General features: G+C 42.2%; 1 protein-coding gene across 1 annotated transcript in view; it reads left to right on the plus strand.

Annotated features, from left to right (window-relative positions):
* The window catches only part of BCAR1 (BCAR1 scaffold protein, Cas family member), a 140,155-nt gene that overhangs the window by 44,877 nt on the left and 73,486 nt on the right, over positions 1–21,792 (plus strand). The window contains exon 2 of the mRNA XM_056526404.1: positions 18,393–19,127. Coding sequence (XP_056382379.1) covers positions 18,393–19,127 — 735 coding nt within the window. The remainder of the gene's footprint in view (positions 1–18,392; positions 19,128–21,792) is intronic.

A 21,792-nucleotide genomic window follows, 5' to 3' on the forward strand; every position in this document is an offset into this window, starting at 1 on the left:
CATGATAACTCATGCAGAGGAATGGCTGGGATAGATTCTACCTCAGTGATGCTAATCATTTACTGCAGTAGAGTCCAGGCTGGGTTCACACTATGGGGGAGATTTATCAAATGCCCATAGCAACCAATCAGATCGCTTCCTTCATTTTGCAGAGGCCTTGTTAAAAATGAAAGAAGCAAGCTGATTGGTTGCCATGGGCAACTGGACAACTTTTCCTATGCACAGGTTTTGATAAATCTCCCCCTATGACTCTGCCTTTGTACATTCAGGTCATTACCTACCTGTATTCATGTTTTGGCTAAGACCCTAAGCATGGTTTGCTGCTCTTTAGGATCCAAGCCCAAACATATATAAATGATCTGAATGTAATCACTAGTTGACTACATCAAGGATAATACAGTTAAAGGGGTACTCCGGTGGATAACAATTTTTTTTTATAAATAAACTGGTGTCAGAAAGTTAAACAGATTTGTAAATGACTTATATTTAAAAATCTTAATACTTCCAGTACTTATCAGCTGCTGTATGCTCCACAGGAAGAACATTTCTTTTTACATTTCTTTTTAGTCTGACCACAGTACCGTACTCTCTGCTGACATCTCTGTCCATGTCAGGAACAGTCCAGAGCAGGAGCAAATCCCCATAGCAAACCTCTTCTGCTCTGGACAGTTCTTTAAATGGACAGAGGTGTCAGCGGAGAGCACTGTGGTCAGACAGAAAATAAATTCCAAAAGAAAAGAGCTTCCTCTGTGGCATACAGCAGCTGATAAGTACTGGAAGGATTACGATTTTTAAATAGAAGTAATTAACAAATCTGTTTAACTTTTTGGCACCAGTTGATATGTAAAGAAAAAAAAAAAGGTTTTCCACCGGAGTACCCCTTTAATATGGCCTGTGCCTGTTTGTGCCCAAATGTGTTGGCATGCCATTATGTCAGGATGATAATATAAAGGTGCCACTGCAGGGACAGTTGTGGTGTGAACGCACCCTCAGATGCAATTTCTAGCTGCAGACTCTGGATAAGAGTATTGCAGGTCGCTCTTTCTTCTATTCACGTGATGTTTTTCCATCCTGTTGAAAGCTGCTGGTTCTTTTTTCAAGATTAGGAAAAAAAAATTGTACCTTTTAAAACAGGATGTGTATTGCTGTTGCATCCTGCTGGGCACAATACAGGATCCATCTGTTTAGGAGACAAAACAGTGATTGTTCAATATGGAGGTTTTACGCGGATTTGTATACACAAGGAGATTTTTTAGTCTCAATGTCTATAGTGAAAACCAATCATCTATATGGCATTCGATAGGGAATGGCACTACTATTTCTTATAGGTCGACATATAAAATGTGTCCAAAAAACATCTCTTTACAAAACAAATAGCAATACAAGGAGGCCCGGAATTCTTCATACGGTGATATTTCTAGAGTCTTATGGCTGTGCACCACATGGCGTCAGAATGAAGTCACTATATGGCCATGTACATGAGGTCTTGACCATCTTCTAAAGCTTTGCCTTCAATGTATGCTACATAAAGAATAATTCTATCCATCTGTCAATGGGTATGTTCACACGGCGGAATGTCTGTGTGGAATTGTGCCAAAATATTCCGCTGCAGCAGAGTCCCAGTGATTTCAATGGGATTCTGCTGCACAGTTCACAAGGTGAAACCCCGATTCCGGCATCTGCAAAAAGAATAGACTTGTCTATCCTTTTTTTGCGGATTTCGCTTGGAAATACATTGGCATCTATGAGACGGCGTGTTTCCGAGCAGTCCTAGCACCCGGCGAATTAGTTAAAGGGGTACTCCGGTGCTAAAACATCTTATCCCAAGATGCCTGATCGCGGGGGTCTCGCTGCACCCGTTGCACGCAGCACCCGTTATAATCAATCGCCGGAGCATGTTCGCTCTGGGTCTGATTGCTGGCAATCACGGGGGCGGGAGCATTGTGACATCACGGCCCCGTTCCCCATGTGACGTCACGCTCCGTCCCCTCAATGCAAGCCTATGGGAGGGGCGTGACAGCTATAACGCCCCCTCCCATAGGCTTGCATTAAGGGGCTGTGATCGCCAGTAATCAGACCCAGAGCAAACATGCTCCGGGGACTGATTATAATGGGTGCTGTATGCAAGATCACGGGGGTCCCCAGTGGCAGGACCCCCTCGATCATGCATCTTATCCGTTGGCTGTCCGGGCATGCTGGGAGTTGTCATTTCGCAACAGCTGGAGGCACCCTGGTTGGGAAACACTGATCTACCCCTTTAAAGCCTGCAGCTGGCATAGCACATTTTTATATGGTGTGCCCAGGATCCAGCCAGAAATCTATCCTAGTTTTTCTGCTGCAGTCATGTGACAGTATTTCATTAATCGCGGCGTGATCTATGCCGTCACAATCATCACAGACTATTAATGCTAAAATAGAAGCGAAACTGTTCCCTTATTGTACAATTCCAAGGTTGTCCTATAGATTAGAAGACTGAGTGCGTCGGGTTATACTCTGGTAGCTATTTATACTGGCAGAGTTCCCCTAGAGCACTTACCCGTAAGGCCGTATTTATTGCGCATATATAGTTGATAATAATCGGTTCCTTTGCTTGTGCAATGTCAATACACATCCACAGATTGCCTTTGGCTGATAGGTGGAATATTCTCAGAACAATTTTGTGTGAAGTTTACCTGCAGCAACCCATATAAATGAACCTGTCATACTGTATGATAATGGCCGAGGATTGTGAAATGACTGCATCAGATCAGCCAGTGGGGACAAAGTCAATGTCAAACTCCATAGCTAAATGGGAAAGAGCAATCTGTGAAACTATTAGCTGGATTTGGTCTGATAGGTTGTGTCTGTGAGTGAACCCTCAGCCAACAAAATGCGTAAGGCCATGCATAGATTTGTTAAAGGGGTATACCAGGCCAAAACTTTTTTTTTATATATCAACTGGCTCCGGAAAGTTAAACAGATTTGTAAATTACTTCTATTAAAAAATCTTAATCCTTCCAATAGTTATTAGCTTCTGAAGTTGAGTTGTTTTTTTCTGTCTTACTGCTTTCTGATGACTCACGTCCCGGGAGCTGTGCAGTTCCTATGGGGATATTCTCCCATCATGCACAGCTCCCGGGACGTGACATCATCATTGAGCAGTTAGACAGAAAACTTCAGAAGCTAATAACTATTGGAAGGATTAAGATTTTTTTAATAGAAGTAATTTATAAATCTGTTTAACTTTCCGGAGCCAGTTGATATATATAAAAAACTGTTTTTGCCTGGAATACCCCTTTAAGATTTGATAAGTCCAATAAATTCAAAGCGAACCTGTCACATCACAGAAAAAAATATATAATTATGCGTATATATCTTGCTCATATATGTCTGTTTTATGTGTCTAGCTTCTGTATTTGGCTCACAAATACTTTTGATCTGATTCTCCCTTTTTTTATGAAGTATATTATAAAGGTTAATGTTTTGCTAGAGAAAAAAACAGACATGGTCGCACATCCACAACATGCACCTTGATCTAAGGCTTCTCAGCAACATTTATTAAACTTACAGGTCGTTAGTGTACTTTATGATCATGAAGTGCAAGCGGCTAGCCTTGCATGGCCACCTGTAAGTAGCTGATCCCTAAAATCCCTAGCATAAAATGGTGCAGTACTGAGTGGCGACCACCACCGCCCCAATACCAGTGCCTACAGGGGGAACGACCCACTGGAAGAGCAGCCTAAATGCCACTCAAACCAGTCCCTGGGCCGCGCCTCCCAACAGACACGGTGCCGGGGCAGCAATGGACGCCACATACCGCACCAGTGTGATATCACAGAAAAAAAAATAATAATTATGCGTATATATCTTGCTCATATATGTCTGTTTTATGTGTCTAGCTTCTGTATTTGGCTCACAAATACTTTTGATCTGATTCTCCCTTATTCTGACTTCCACTGCTCAGGAAGGGGAGTGTACCTGACAAGCACTGAGCCCGCCCTCACTCACCATGTATTCAATTCCTCACTGAGTCTTCTTTGCTGTGCTGGATCTCTTTATCCAATCAGTACGGGCTGTTCTGTAACCCCCTCATCTCTGTTTTCTTGCGGCAGTCTGATAGGACAGGAGTGAACAGAGGAATACTAGTCCTGCCGTTACTTACTATACTTTGTCCTTGCCTGTGCTTCAGCTGGGACAAAGATAATGCTGCAGCCGGACCGTATTATGTTCTGGATGATATTGGGACCCCTAGTGGTTTTTTTTTTTATAAGCCATGATTTTTATGAAGTATATTAGTAAGGTTAATGTTTTTCCAAGATGTACATCTAATCTAGTTTTTGATTCTGACAGTGCCCATTTAGATAAAGAGGTATCTGTCAATGTATATGGGGGTCCAATTCTAGTGGTCGGTGGACCCCCAGCAATGAGACATTCACTCCAATTCTGTGGATAAGTGATAAATGTCTATTATGGTACAACCCCTTTAATGTATTATGGCCAGGCGCATAACAAAGATGGAAAGGACTTTTGTTAGGACTAAGCTGGCACGTTTCAGCCAATATAAACGTTGCATCTATGAAGCAGCTATGCACTGGCCATAGTAAATAATTCCCTTGTCCTTTGTTTCTATTTTACAACAAAGGCAAAGACTCTTTCAATGGCATGCAATAAGTGTTTGGTCAAAAAAGAAGTCATGTTGTGGTGTTCACTGGGAGGAAACAGCCTGTTTAATACAATAAATCATCCATTCATGCTCCTAGTTCCGGCCTTGCTACAGTGTAAGGAAGAAGTAGTACTCAGGCGTCCATTATCTGCCTCTCCAAACAAGCACAGAGTAGGAACCGGCTCAATATGCAGAGAAGTGGGAGCTATTCATGGAATGGAGTATTGCAGGGATCCAGCTGCAGAGCTGCCTGACATCACACAGACATACACAGGAAGGACAAGAACAGAATACATCATGGTCCGAGATCTTCTCTGGTTCACATCCTTTAGTTAACCTATATACATGCATAGGAAACAAATACAAATAGCTGTAGATTAATTGCACCATAATTATCCACCATAAGGTGATTTTAGTACCTACCTGGACAGTAATGGACATGCTTAGGAAGGATCTGCGCTTGTCTTGGGGCTAAATGGCTATGTTGTGAGATTACTATAATACTGTGGCTAGCTTTTTGTGAACTGGTATTTCCTGTTTGACTTTTCTTTTTTTGACTACAAATCCCACAATTCCATTTTCCTCCCTCCCACACATCAGCCACCCCACCCACTGAAACATAAATGAGCTGCATCCATCCAAAAGAACTGTGGTTTTCAATCAGGGTGCCTACAGCTGTTGCATTAGTTGCAGATTGATCTCTCCCACCAAGCGATCGCTCCACCCATTTAAGCTGACTAGTGAGTCAGGTCTCGGCCGCATTGCAACCTCGGAAAAATCTAAGACAACAGTCATTTTGTATGCTGTTAAAAATAAATATTGGAGTGAAAATCACATAAGAATTGTGAGAAAACCGTCACACACAGGTACAGACACTATATTATGAACTACACTAACTTTACAGCCCCAGTAAAAAAAAATCCTGGAATACCCCTTTAAAGATAGTGAGGTTTTAGGATCTAGGTATATCCTAATAAGAAGTCCACCTTTAGGCTTCTTTCACTCTACCATTTGAATACAGCAGTGCAACACCCCTCAGGGAAACAGGAGAGAATAGCGGGAGAAAAAATACATCATGCAACGTCTTTTTCTCCCACTACTCCCATTAGAAACAATGGCGCTCAATGGACCCCATAATAGTTAATGGGATCTGTTGGGCCTTGTTGTTGCCTGTTGTGCATCGTCTGGATAACGGACGTTAACGGCATTAAAAAACAAGAAAAAAGCCTAACATTGTGGGTCACAATGGCAATGTGAAAGGGGCCTTAGCTGTAGGTACTATCTGCAGCTTGTCAGTTTGCACTCCAGCATGAGGGCCTTAGTACATGGGCAGCTTATTTGTAATATAATAGGCCCAGTGACCATCCAACGAACAAGCAAACGCCATAAGAAAAAGCCATAATTTGTTGGCTGCACATCTCTTTGTGAAATAGGGACAATGCAGCCTACAAATGATGGAAGTAAAAGGCAACACGATCGATCCTTCACAATAATCAATGATATCCTTTAATAGGCTGCTAAAACGAGTGCCGATCTACTTGAAGTAACTATGTAGCCCCCTTTTAATATACTTTTAATATTCAATGTGACCATCACCTAGTGTATTTATACTTGTGCTGTACTTTTCTTCTTTTAGCCCTTGACAAATGATAAAAGAATGCAGGACATAAAACCTGGGAGGTTGGTGTAGTAAGAGGTTGGGCACGAGGTAGGAGAACGGTTGACTGCCCTCTGATTCAGCCACAGAGTAAATATTGTGTAACTGCTCCTTCATATGACATTGAACGACTCCTGGCAGGAAAAGGAGAAAACGCTGAATAATTTCAGATGAATTCAATTTAAAGACAAGTCATTTATTTATTTGAACAGGCTCTCTAGACTCAACACAGGATCCATTGCATGATAGTTTTGTATTGTTATACCGTTGTAGTGCTTTATTAATGTTAAACTCTACAGCTGTTTACAATGCATCGCATCAGGTTGTAAATGACACGGAACAATTCAACACAGGATAACGAAAGGAGCACAAAACACAGACTATAAAAATCATGTCAACTTATATAAATCATGTAATACCTACATATATATATATATATATATATATATATATATATATATATATATATATGGTACTGTTTCTTGGGGGGGGGGGGGGTAGAAATAAGGGAAAAAGTAATAATTCAGGGAAACGGATTAATCTGGACTTTACACATAACACAACCCAAGAATCTTGGCATAGTCAGATGTTACTGTATATGGCTGGTTCGTCCAGCAGCTGTTGAGGTTTATGGTCACCTTTACAGAAAGGACTGTTAGTGTAGATAAGATAGACCTAGTGTGAAGTGTGTAACAGCTATTGCAGCATATCAGCATCTAGCATTATAATTTACTGAGATTATAGAAGAGGTATCTAAAAAGACATTTTAATCCCTGTAATTCACTTAAATCCTCTTTTTTTTTTTTTTTATTTAAACGCATAATTGACGTTTTCTGTGGGATGGAAAGGTCCGGACAAAGCCCTGACTCAGCTCCACACTGTTGGCTGTAACGTTTTGAGCACAAACAACCTAAAAGGGGTTGCACATTGTTTAGAAAAAAATAAACAAACAAACAAAAGGCAGCCTATTCTTTTAATACTGACAACCTCTTAAAGGGCAATATACACATTAGAGAACAGTTGTCTGAACCAGGCAACAGTCTGCATTGTATGGAGGCTTCCGGAATCTCCCCCATCAGAGAAGAATGGTTCATGTAGGATATGAACTCTCCAATCCTTTTGTTTTGGAGAAATAAGCCACTGCCATGGACGATCAGCCAAACCAAATCTTCCTGTGACAGGACCAGGGACCAGGAAAGAGCTGTATGGGTAAAAACAGTGGTGTAGATAAACCCATGGAGAGGGCTAGTCATGATCATTCCAGACATACCTTTTTATGTCAATAGTCCTCTCCGTCAATCTGATATAAGCCTATTTGTTAATATGCAATTGAGATTAAAGGGTTCTCCGGTGAAAAACGTTTTTTTTTTTTTTTTTTTTATCAACTGGTGCCAGAAAGTTAAACAGATTTGTAAATTACTTCTATTAAAAAATCTTAATCCTTCCTGTACTTATTAGCTGCTGAATGCCACAGCGGAAATTATTTTCTTTTTGAAACACAGAGCTCTCTACTGACATTATGACCACAGTGCTCTCTGCTGACATCTCTGTCCATTTTAGGAACTGTCCAGAGCAGCATATGTTTGCTATGGGGATTTCCTTTTATTCTGGACAGTTCCTAAAATGGACAGAGATGTCAGCAGAGAGCATTGTGGTCATGATGTCAGCAGACAGCTCTGTGTTTCAGATGGAAAATAATTTCCATTGTAGTATTCAGCAGCTAATAAGTACAGGAAGGATTAAGATTTTTTTATAGAAGTAATTTACAAATCTGTTTTACTTTCTGGCACCAGTTTATTTAAAAAAAAAAAAGTTTTTCACCGGAGTACCCCTTTAACCCCTTAAAGACGCAGGACGTACTCAAACGGCCCCTTTTCCTAGTCCTTAAGGACTCAGGACGTTTGAGTACGTCCTGTCCATTCCCGGCCCCCCGCCGCTAGCTGGAGGGGAGCCGGTGCCCGATGCCTGTTGAAATCGTTCAGCAGGCATCCCGGCATATCGCCCAGGGGGGTCATTATGACCCCCCATGTCATCGATGGCCGCAGATCGCTGGACAATTCAGCCCAGCGATCTGCGGTGGATTCCGGGTCAATCGGGTCTCCAGTGACCCGGTGACCCAGAATTACAGGCTGTTCGGGGCCGTCTCTGACGGCTCCGAACAGCCATAGCCAGCAGGGGTGAGGTGGCATTGGTGCCACCTCACGATCGCCCTGATTCGTCGGCTGGTAAACCGACCAATCAGGGCACCTGCTGCGGGTGTCACTACCGCAACCCACTCCGCCCCTCTTCCGGAGCACGTGAGTGGGTGCGGGACGTGGACTACGGGAGCTGGGGACCCCAATCCCCGGCGTTCCTGTTGGGATCGGGGCCCCAGGAGCGGCGGCGGCGGGAGGGACTAACCTGCAGCGTGGATTGTTGGACGTGAGTGACAGCCTCCTGCTGTTGCTTAGCAACAGCTCCCAGCATGCAAAAAGGGCATGCTGGGAGCTGTAGTTATGCAACAGCAGGAGGCATACCACAACAACTCCCAGCATTTCCTTATGGGCATGCTGGGACTTCTAGTTTTGCAACAGCTGGAGGCACATTTTTTCTATGGAAAAGTGTACCTTCAGCTGTTGTATAACTACAACTCCCAGCTTGCACAAACAGCTAAAGTGCATGCTGGGAGTTGTAGTGGTGCATCTGCTGGTTGCATAACTACAACTCCCAGCATGCCCGTTGGCTGTCGGTGACTGCTGAGAGTTGTAGTTTTGCAACAGCTGAAGGCTCACTGGTTGTGAAACTCAGAGTTTTTTTTTTACCTAACTCAGTGTTCCACGACCGGTGTGCCTCCAGCTGTTGGAAACTACAACTCCCAGCATGCACCGTACATACTGGGAGTTGTAGTTTTGCAACAGCTGGAGGCACACTGTTTGTGAAACACTGAGTTATGTCACAAACTACACAACCAGTGTGCCCACAGCTGTTGCAAAACTAAAACTCTCAGCATGTACAGTCTGTCAGCGCATGCTGGGAGTTGTAGTTTTGCAACAGCTGGATGTTGCCCCCCCCCCCCCAATGTGAATGTACAGGGTACACTCACATGGGCGGAGGTTTACAGTAAGTATCCGGCTGCAGCTCAAACTGCCAGCGAGAAACTACTGTGAACCCCTGCCCGTGCGACTGTACCCTAAAAACACTACACTACACCAACACAAAATAAAATAAAAAGTAAAAAACACTACATATACACATACCCCTACACAGCCCCCCTCCCCAATAAAAATGAAAAACGTCTGGTACGCCACTGTTTCCAAAACGGAGCCTTCAGCTTTTGCAAAACAACTACTCCCAGTATTACCAGACAGCCACTGACTGTCCAGGCATGCTGGGAGTTTTACAACAGCTGGAGGCACCATATTTGGGAATCACTGGCGTAGAATACCCCTATGTCCACCCCTATGCAATCCCTAACCTAGGCCTCAAATGCGCATGGCGCTCTCACTTTGGAGCCCTGTCGTATTTCAAGGCAAAAGTTTAGGGCCACATATGGGGTATCGCCGTACTCGGGAGAAATTGTGTTACAAATTTTGGGGTCTATTTTCTGCTTATACCCTTTTTAAAAATGTAAAATTTTGGGGAAAAGAAGCATTTTAGGTAGAAAAAATATATATTTTTTTACATATGCAAAAGTCGTGAAACACCTGTGGGGTATAAAGGTTCACTTAACCCCTTGTTACGTTCCCTGTGGGGTCTAGTTTCCAAAATGGTATGCCATGTGGGTTTTTTTTTTGCTGTCCTGGCACCATAGGGGCTTCCTAAATGCGGCATGCCCCCAGAGCAAAATTTGCTTTCAAAAAGCCTAATGTGACTCCTTCTCTTCTGAGACCTGTAGTGCGCCAGCAGAGCACTTTTCACCCACATATGGGGTGTTTTTTGAATCGGGAGAAATTGGGCTTCAAATTTTGGGGGGTATTTTCTGCTATTACCCTTTTTAAAAATGTAAAACTTTTGGGAAACCAAGCATTTTAGGAAAAAAAATTTTTTTTTTACATATGCAAAAGTCGTGAATCACCTGTGGGGTATTAAGGTTCACTTTACCCCTTGTTATGTTCCCCGAGGGGTCTAGTTTCCAAAATGGTATGCCATGTGTTTTTTTTTTTTTTTTTTTTTTTTGCTGTTCTGGCACCATAGGGCCTCCTAAAGGTGACATGCCCCCCAAAAACCATTTGTCACTCCTTCCCTTCTGAGCCCTCTACTGCGCCCGCCGAACAATTTACATAGACATATGAGGTATGTGCTTACTCGAGAGAAATTGGGTTTCAAATACAAGTAAAAATTTTCTCCTTTTTACCCCTTGCAAAAATAAAAAAATTGGGTCTACAAGAACATGCAAGTGTAAAAAATGAAGATTGTGAATTTTCTCCTTCACTTTGCTGCTATTCCTGTGAAACACCTAAAGGGTTAAAACGCTGAATGAATGTAATTTTTAATTCTTTGGGGGGTGCAGTTTTTATAATGGGGTAATTTGTGGGGTATTTCTAATATGAAGACCCTTCAAATTCACTTCAAACCTGAACTGGTCCCTGAAAAAAAGCGAGTTTCAAAATTTTGTGAAAAATTGGAAAATTGCTGCAGAACTTCAAAGCCCTCTGGTGTCTTCCAAAAGTAAAAACATGTCAATGTTATGATGCAAACATAAAGTAGACATATTGTATATGTGAATAAAATTTTTTTTTTTTTGGAATATCCATTTTGCTTACAAGCAGAGAGCTTCAAAGTTAGAAAAATGCAAAATTTTCACATTTTTCATCAAATTTTGGGATTTTTCACCAAGAAAGGATGCAAGTTACCACAAAATTTTACCACTATGTTAAAGTAGAATATGTCACGAAAAAACTATCTCGGAATCAGAATGATAACTAAAAGCATCCCAGAGTTATTAATGTTTAAAGTGACAGTGGTCAGAATTGCAAAAAATGGCCGAGTCCTTAAGGTGAAAAAGGGCTCAGTCCTTAAGGGGTTAAAGACCCCAATGCATAAGCCCAGGTAAGTCTTGCCCATGTTCTATTTATCTTGTGGCTGTCAGTGAAATAGGGTAGGTTAATGCAAGCGGGACGTGAAGTAGTTTTAAAGAGGACACATGCTGCACCTACCTTGGCTCTTTCTAAGATGGGGAATGCCCCCTGGGCACTTGAGCCTAATTTTTATATTATCAAAACGGATAATTTCTTGCCAATGGAGAGGAATTTTTGCTTTCCTGATCCTTTTTTTGTCCTGTGATACTGAAAATAGAGATGCCAAGGTACTGAACCAAATTATATTTGACTATGACAAACTTAATATTGAAAATAATGAATAGGACATATTATTGTCTAAACAATCATAGACAGATAGATGGTCAACTGCAGAGCTTATAGCTTAATGTTTTAGATAAGTGCATTTTATAGCCTTTTACAAAACACGCATTCTCATGCTGGGAGGGACAATTTTCCATCAAACATTTGACAGTCCTGCCCTGGAGAGCTTCTAGTGTTAAGCAATGAACAAACTTGTTTATCCAGAGCTAGGAGAGTCTTCTTGGTGCCTTAAACACTCTCCTTGCTTCCAGGTTTCTTCAGATAAGCAATGTATTACCTTGAAAATGGGGAGCAGCAGGAGCAAAGTATAAAGGCAGAGTTCAAGTCCTGTGGGAACTGAGTTCCTGCACTTTTTCCACAGCAGAGTCCTGCAGGGCCAGCCCTTGAGTGGAAATCTTGGGTGAGTTCCCCCCTTTTTTTCCCAGAACTTGACTGCTGTATAAAGGGTAATGAAAAACTTCTGCACCACTGGATGTACCCGCATATCCATGTAAGCCATGCACTTAGAGATATGATGGTAAAAATTCATTCTTTAACCTCTTAAGGCCCGTATCGGCCTTAAGTACCCAAGATTTTGAGTGAAAACCTCCTTCCATCAGCAAGGGCATTGAAGATGAAATGTGGCTGGGTCTTTCAGTATGACAATGATCTTAAACACTCCCCCAGACAACGAAGGAGTGGCTTCGTAAGAAGCATTTCAAGGAGGGGCCTAGCGAATCTCCAGATCTCAACCCCATAGAAAACCTTTGGAGGGAGGTGGAAGTCCGTGTTGCCCAGCGACAGCCCCAAAATATCACTGCTCTAGAGGAGATCTGCATGAAGGAATGGGCCAAAATACCAGCAACAGTGTGTGTGTATGTGTGTGTGTGTGAAAACCTTATGAAGACTTACAGAAAACGTTTGCCCTCTGTCATTGCCAACAAAGGGTGTTATTGACCAAAAACTTATTTTCCACCATAATTTGCAAATAAATTCTTTAACAATCGGACAATGTGATTTTATGGATTTTTTTATTTTTTATTTCTCATTATGTCTCTCATAGTTGAGGTATACTTATGATGAAAATGACAGGTCTCTCTCATCTGGGAGAACTTGCACAATTGGTGGCTGTCTAAATACTTTTTTGCCCCACTGTAAGTACTGGAAGGATTAAGATTTTTAATTAGAAGTAATTTACAAATCTGTTTAACTTTCTAGCACCAGTTGATTTAAAAAAAATAGTTTTCCACCGGCGTACCCCTTTAAAGGAGTAGTCCAGTGGTGACCCAGTGGTGAACAACTTATCCCCTATCCTAAGGATAGGGGATAAGTTGCAGATCGCGGGGGGGTCCGACCGCTGGGGCCCCCTGCGATCTCCTGTACGGAGCCCCGACAGCCTGCGGGAAGGGGGCGTGTCGGCCTCCGCACGAAGCGGCGGCCGACACGCCCCCTTAATACAACTCTATGGCAGAGCCAAAGCGCTGCCTTTGGCAATCTCCGGCTCTGCCATTGAGATGTATTGAGGGGGTGTGTCGGCCGCCGCTTCGTGCGGGGGGTCGACACCCGATATCTGGCCGGAGAGCCTGGCCCCCGTACAGAGAGATCGCAGGGGGCCCCAGCGTTCGGACCCCCCGCGATCTCAAACTTATCCCCTATCCTTAGGATAGGGGATAAGTTTTTCACCACTGGACTACCCCTTTAAGCCTCTATGTGAGTACTACTTAGAAAACAACCCAGCTCTGTTCACACTGCCTGATGTGAAGAGAATAAGATATAGCTGTGCCCCGTAAAGGGCTCTCAGGGGCTCAATAACATCAGTGAAAGCTTTTACATTTACTCTGAAGGGTCAATGTAACAAAACTATGCAGGTTTTTTAAAAGGTTTTGAAACTACAGGGACACTTTAATAACTATCTCATTCAAGAATGTAAAGCGAGTAACACCAGAAATGTCATAAATATTACTTCGTATAACCATAAATAGATATAAGAAACATTCCTAAATTCTGTTACTTCCCAAATGAATATGACAAAAAGTATGAAAAAGAAGCGTCTCAGACTGCCTCTTATTCATTTCACTGCTTGTACCTCTGTAGAGGATAAAATCAGTAGCAATGCAGATAGCCTCTGTAATGAAACTAACAATAAGCAGACATTTCAGTGCAGTTAATGTTTAACATCTATGTAGATAGGTGTGTTCACCAACAGCTGTATTTACAACACAAGCAACGTGTGTAGGGCACTTACGTAAGCGCTCAGCCGTGTAGTGAGAATTGGCCTATACCCAGAACATATGTGGGTCTTTATTTTCAGTGTCACTTTTATTTACACACATACGCTGGACCAATGAATCAACTATAAAGCTTTTTAAAACATAAAACTAGTATGTATGTGTGTATATATATATATATATATATGTGTGTGTGTAAAAGAATCAAAGGACGGCACCACCTATGGGTACGTTCACACTACGGAATTGCCGCGGAACTTCCGGGTGCAATTCCGCGGTGTGAACTTTAACATTAGTGGGAACGGGTCTCCGCGAGACCCGTTCACACTGCGGAGTTCCAGCGGCGGACATTTCCGCCGCTGAAAGTGTTCCGTGCAAAGAAAGAACATGTTCATTCTTTGTGCAGAATCCGCGAGCGGACCATAGCCATCAGTGGTGACGGCTCAGTGCTCCACGGCCCTAGAGCCGAAGTATTCGGCCAGGTGGAATCTCCGCTCGCTGAATTCAGCGAGCGGAGATTCCGCAGTGTGAACGAGCCCTAATGCGGAATGTCAGGGGTTAATGTGGTAGCTTAATATGTTCAGGAGTGAGGCAGCAGAGGAGACATTGGAGTATGGAGTCGGCGGAGGTACTGGAAACAATTAATACAGAGATGTGTCACATATTATGTAACCACAGAACAAAAAGAGCTATCCGCACTCACCGCATGGCTTCTGACTCTGTGTTCCTAGACGGAGATGCCGGCAGACTCGGGCAGGTCAGGATGCATAGCGCTCGGAGGCTATCACCGGTTATTTTGCGCAGCAAGCGCAAAAGCGCTTGCTGCGCAAAATAACCGGTGATAGCCTCCGAGCGCTTGCTGCGCGAAATAACCGGTAATAGCCTCCGAGCGCTATGCCCGAGTCTGCCGGCATCTCCGTCTAGGAACACAGAGTCAGAAGCCTTGCCGTGAGTGCGGATAGCTCTTTTTGTTCTGTGGTAACATTATATATATATATATATATATATATATATATATATATATATATATAGTCATGTAAAAAATAAAACATTGTAACTGCTGGCAAGTATACAACTACCCCAATAATGATTTTAACTGGACTTACTGAACTACTCACCTCTTTAATCCCCCACTGATCCAGCGCAAAATTACAAGAGGTTCTTGCCTGTCTTTGAGTTCAAGCTAGCCAATGATTGGTTGCAATAGTCACATGACTGGTACAGCACATCACCTGCACTGGAAATGCAAAGGATTGAAGAGATGAGTAGTGTTTTTTTCCCCTATTATTTTATATATTTTATATACATACAAGGCCCTTTTTTTTCCTATAAGGAATATTCAAGTATTAATTCCGATGCATTACCACCAGAGACAAAAACTTTACATGCTGCCTACTAAAGTAATCTGCGAAGATTTATCAAAACCTGTTCAGAGGAAAAATTGCTGAGTTGCCCATAGCAACCAGATTGCTTATTTCCTTTTTCAGAGGTCTTTTCAAAAATAAAAGAAGGAATCTGATTGGTTGCTATGGGCAACTCAGCAACTTTTCCTCTGGACAGGTTTTGATAAATCTTCTCTATTTGTGCTTATTTTGTTATGGACATATGCTCTTGGTTATCCAGAGGGAGTAGCACCCTTTGTAAGGTGACTGAACAGGGACCCCCATATATGAATTCTAAATTCACTATTAGATTGCTTAAAACTGAGTTTTCTGAATCGGACAACCCCTTTAATTGTTCTCCATCACAAACTGTAAAAAAAAAAAAAATCTGTTTCTTTGCATTATTGTAGGTTTCAGGCATTGTATTAAATGTGGATTAAAGCCTTGAATGCTGTGCCTGTCATCTGTAAAAAAAACAAAAAAAAAAACTTTTGACATGTCTAGCACGGTCTGAGTGTTTAGACCTCCGCCTATCAGGAGAATGAGTCAGGAGAAGTCTGTGCTGCCATGGACTCCTCTCCCGGCTCCATGTTACGTGATCGAGGCACGCTCATAGAGTTACAGAGTTTGTCTCGATCACATGACACAGAGCCAAGAGAGAACGCAATTAGTGTGAACTTCTTCCGGCTCATCCTCCTGATCAGTGGAGATCTGAAATACTTAGACTCTCCCTGATCAAAGCTTTTGTCAGTACAACAGTTCAAATGAATTTATAGATGACAGTGGCCACTAAAGGCCCTATGAAATGACCCAAGGCTCAGGCTGGGTTCACATCACGTTTTGTTAAACCAAGGTTATAAGTCCAGTAGAAAACAGCATAGAAAACAGCATAGGGGGAAAAATGAGCCAACCGGTTGACTCCGGTCAGCTCATTGAAATTAATTACATACGGGACTGCATACAGCAGGATACGGGAGCGCAAGTTTCTAGCTCTCCCCTGCCGTATGCGCTCCCGTATGGGGAAAAATGTGATGTGAACCCAGCCTCACAGATACTAATAAAGGCCCTATTAAATGACCCAAGGCTCACAGATATTAATAAAGGCCCTATTAAATGACCCAAGGCTCACAGATATTAATAAAGGCCCTATTAAATGACCCAAGGCTCACAGATATTAATAAAGGCCCTATTAAATGACCCAAGGCTTACAGATATTAATAAAGGCCCTATTAAATGACCCAAGGCTCACAGATATTAATAAAGGCCCTATTAAATGACCCAAGGCTCACAGATATTTCTAAAAGGCCCTATTATATGACCCAAGGCTCACTCCAAACAAGCGCTGATCTCATAAACCGGCGCTCCACCATGGAGGGAGGGCCAATTGAATGTTCGCTAGATTGTTTATATGGCCCATCATTCATCAGGCACACATGCCCTTTTGCATGGGGAGATGTGATGCTGAAAACTATAGTTTTTTTTAACAGATCAAAAATAAAGTGATAAGCCAACAAACCAGTGGTTTTGTTTCTGATCGCTGGCCCTTTTATGCAATCTTGGCCTATTTCACCAATAATTGCTCCATAGGGCCCTTAGTTATGAAGAGATTAGAAAATGAGTGGTACATGACACTGAAGCTAGGCAAATATGTTGAGGAATATTGATGACATGTTAGAGGGCAGCCATTTTTGGAGGTCACCCTGCTTTTCAAGAACCGACAGCTATAAGAAATGGCTGAATACAATTTTAACAAATTAATGAAAAAGACCATTAGGACTTAAAGATACATTACAGGTACAATTTCATTTGATTTTGGGGAAATGGTCTGTACAGTAACATGTTTTCTGTAAGGCATCTTTGGAGACTTTTTGTTCCTTTGTATTTGGCAGTATGTGGATTTTTCCATGGGAATATCATTGGAAGATAGAACCACAATTGTTGGATGGAATGTGGTGGTTTGTTAACTAGTGTCTCATATGGTTGGTGGGAATATTTCCTCTCTCCTCCTACATACAGAGAGATTAGCACTAGTAGCTTTGAAGTTGACCACTTTGACCTATCCAACTCTGCTGCAAGATGCTTCACATTCCTTCACATTCAAGAGTTGACTAAACTACAGTATTAATATTTGAGAATGTTACACTACTCTGCATTTCTTAGCCATTTTAATATTTGTTTTGTAGAATAATTTATGCTAAGAAGGAAGACTACACATACACATACAATGCATTTGAAAAGTCTTCAGACCCTTTCACTTTTTCACATTTTGTTGTACTTAAAGGGGTACTCCGCCCCTAGACATCTTATCCCCTATCCAAAGGATAGGGGATAAGATGTCAGATAGCCGCGGTTCCGCTGCTGAGGAGCCCTGGGATCCCCGCTGCGGCACCCCACTATCATTACAGCACAGAGCGAGTTCGCTCTGTGCGTAATGACGGGCGATACGGGGGACGGAGCAGCGTGATGTCATGGCTCCGCCCCTCATGACATCACGGCCCATCCCCTTAATGCAAGTCTATGGTAGGGGGCGTGATGTCACGAGGGGCGGGATGTGACATCACGAGGGGTGGAGCCATGACGTAACAATGCTCCGGCCCCTGTATTGCACGTCATTACGTGCAGAGCGAACTCGCTCTGTGCTGTAATGATAGTGCAGTGCCGCAGCGGGATCCCAGGGCTCCCCAGCAGCGGGACCGCGGCGATCTAACATCTTATCCCCTATCCAAAGGATGTCCAAAGATGTCTAGGGGAGTTGTACCCCTTTAAGTATTCAGACCCTTTGCTATGACCAATTTCCCTAGATCATCTCTGAGATGTCTCTACACCTGGGTTGGAGTCACCTGTAGTAAATTCAGGTGATCGGACAGGATTTAGGAAGACACATCCCCTTCTATATAAGGTCTCACAGCAATGCTTATCAGAGCAAAAACCAAGTTGAATTCCAATGTTTGTTAAACAATGCTATAGTCTAACATAACATATAAGATCAAGTAACTCTATTATTATGATGGTTAGATTAGTCTGATATTCACTTTTATTCACTTTTTAAATCCTCAAGTAGTTTTGCATGGTTTGCAGTTTTGAGATTGTAGACATGATGTTTGTGTAAAATAATTCTCCTCAAAAATATGTTCACTAATGTTTTTGTATCTGTGTATTTTGCAGAATGTATTGGCCAAAGCTCTGTATGACAATGTTGCAGAGTCACCAGACGAGTTATCCTTTAGAAAAGGGGATATCATGACGGTGCTGGAACGTAACACTCAAGGTCTAGATGGCTGGTGGCTTTGTTCTCTGCATGGAAGGCAAGGAATTGTGCCTGGAAACAGGCTAAAAATTCTGGTGGGAATGTATGACAAGAAACAAGGAAATGACCAGAGCCAACAGAAACCTCAGCAACAGTCCCCTCAGCAGCAACCACCTCAGACTCCATTGCCTTATAACAATCAAAGTGTCTACAATGTTCTTTCCACAAATCAGTACACTACAATGCACCCGTCGTACCAGAGCCAGAGTGCAGATAGTGTTTACTTAGTTCCAGCCATGCCTAAAGGACAGCAAACACATTACCAGGCCCCTCAGGGGCCACAACACCCTGGTCAAACAACGCCTTCTAAGCAATCTACCTTGTATCAAAACCAGCTACCCCAACATCAATTCACAAGCCAAGACATTTATCAGGTTCCCCCATCCATGAATCAACCACAAGAGCTCTACCAGGTGCCAGTAGGATCCACCACCCCACCTCAGTCTCAGGACATTTATCAGATTCCACCTTCTGCAGGGACAGGACAAGATATCTACCAGGTGCCACCATCAATGACCCCTGCTCAAGAAATTTATCAAGTGCCACCATCTATGGATATGCGTGGAGGAGAACTCAGAAAGCCACCAGGAAAGGTACAGCACATGTCATTCTGTATTTTATTTATGTTTCCAGTAACTTTACTCAATGAACAATCTCTAATCCTTCTAATATTGTATTTCCTATAATATACCCTGAACCTTATAGTTTCTTTTCTGTCTACTAATACTAAAATTAGGTTTAGGTTAAAACAAAACATATAAAAACCTAGACAGTGGTTCTTCTGTGTATACATCGGTCTGCCACGATGTCTCTAATGGGATCAATCTTCCCATAAATGTTGTGTCAGACTAATGAGCATTAAAGATTATGTGGTTGTACATGGCACGACTGAATGATATCCATTAGCTATTGATCCATCAAAAATAAGCTTTGATCGAGCTGCAGCCTGATAATCTCCTGCCTGGAGGGGATGAATGTATGTTTGTTAGAAAAAAAATCAGCCCATTATGGTGGCTCACATAGGGTCTAAAACTGTGCTAGCACTTGCTCTTGTTGAGAGCTCCAGTTAATTTGCACATGCTGACTAAGTACGTATGATTAAGAAAAGAATCCAAGCCTACGTGTTTCATTTATTATTGTATTTATTACAGTACTCAGTAGTACTTCTTTTCTCCTGCCTGACTTTTGGGTGGTTGAGACAAGATGTGGCCAAAAACTGTGCCATCTCGAACAGTTCGGCCCCTTTACCAGTTAGTCACTTCCATCAAGCAGTGGGTAGAAGAGGTGACCAGCACACAAAGGGAAGTGGTTAATTGGTAAAGGGGTTGAATTGTGCTGGGGTCAAGTGGCTGAGGAGAATGCCCAGTGGATTTCAAAGCCTGATATGCACATTGTTTTAAACTCTGATGAGAGGATGGATTCAGGGTCCAAAGCCCTATACAGCCATGCCCTTACTTTATCCTTCCCCATGTCCACCCAGATACTTAATTAGCCAATCCGATTACTTATTACAATGTGCACAACATTCCAAACAGAATATGGAATCTATGGATTACAGCTGATTGATGGTGCCTACAATGCTGTAATCCTGTTGGCCAATATAGCCGTCAGTCAGGAAGGTCTTTTGCCAATAATTGTTTTTTTATCCAATCAAGATCTACCTTTGCGTCACGTGATGTGTATGTAACAAGTTTGATTGGGCGTTGAAGGGCCGATTGGTACTTTACTTGTTGAATGGCAAGTTGCAGAACCATTGGAAATGACCCTTAGATTCCATATCCTATTTTGCTAGACTTGTAGACACGCTGAACGTCTACGTTGCAGAGATGTTTATTTTCGGTTTATGGTGGTTTTTCATGTATGATTATTACACTTCTAGGTTTGTTGATGTTCGAGCACTTTTGAAGCCTCACATTATAAACATCCTCAAGGCAATTTACATTTTATCTCTACTTCTGTATTAACATTTAACCAAAGGAAAGGTAGTAAATAAATCCCAATGACATCCTGGAGCCATTCTAACAGCAGTAAAATCTCAAAGGAGTTGTAAGGAGCAGACACATGCGCTAAATGAGCGCCATTTTTTTTTCCTGTTTTATACTCCTACATGGATATATCATATAATTGATTAAAAAAAATTTGTAACAGGGCCCCCACTTGCAGTGTGTTCTCTTTTGCGGCACAGTGACCTTTGGCCCTGTGGCGACCACTAACTTTGGCTACTCCAGAGTCCTTCCATCTAATAGTGATTTATATTAGCCAAGGTACAAAAATATACTCTGCAACCAATAATGCTTTCATGAACTACACATGAACTAGAAGCTGATGAAGCAGATAGCTACATTAACTCAGTGTTTGTCCATAGTAAAGCGCATACCCACAATCCAGAAATCAACCATCTTAAATGTATATACATAACTGAAGCCTTATGTACCTGATACACTTATGAAAATACAATTCAGCTATCTGGTTTCACTTCAAAATGCACCAAAATGTCTGGAAGAAATCCTGTCATAAAGAGCACTTACATGACAATAATTCTTTATACATCTTTCAATATGAAAAAAGACATACTAACTACAGGAATTGGCTTTTTTCGCCTGTAAGTGCATCTGTCTTCACGGATCAGTGTAGGAATTGCACAATGGAGCTGCTGTCATGTTAGTTTTGCTCCATGCTAATATTTGCAATGGACAAAGGGGGATAAGTCCCTACCAGTCTCCACTGGCAGAGGATTATCTCCTGTGGGAACTAAGGATTGGGCATGTTTAAAACTGATTGAGACAGGACACACCTTACCTAAAAAATAGTGGGTCATCATTCCCATTCTAATCTAAGTTGGCCAAATGTGTCTAAGTGAATTACTTACTGTTTTAATGTTTTGTAGACAATTTTCAGCAAATGTCTATGTTATTGTGTCACGTTACTATCGATATGAAGTTTTGCCGTTTTCACTGTGGCCATTGATTCTTATTAGAGGTTGATACTTTGTGTTCTGTGGTGATCACCTTTTTCAGAATCCTCCTCTTTATCATCACATATAGGATAACAATGACAGGTAGCACTCCCCCCCCCCCCCCCCCCTACACAATGACCTCTGGCCACAGGTTATAAAGCATGCCTAGAAAACTCTCCCATTGCAGTTTATAGAGACATCTGTTAGACTACAGGTTGCTGTACTTTGTGTAGCTGCTGTAAAGAATATTTCTGAATACTGTTAACAGCAGCTAGGGCAAGATGGCTGCCCTCATAATCTTG

This window comes from Hyla sarda, chromosome 6 (genome assembly GCF_029499605.1).
Source record: "Hyla sarda isolate aHylSar1 chromosome 6, aHylSar1.hap1, whole genome shotgun sequence".
In the NCBI taxonomy this organism is placed as follows: domain Eukaryota; kingdom Metazoa; phylum Chordata; class Amphibia; order Anura; family Hylidae; genus Hyla; species Hyla sarda.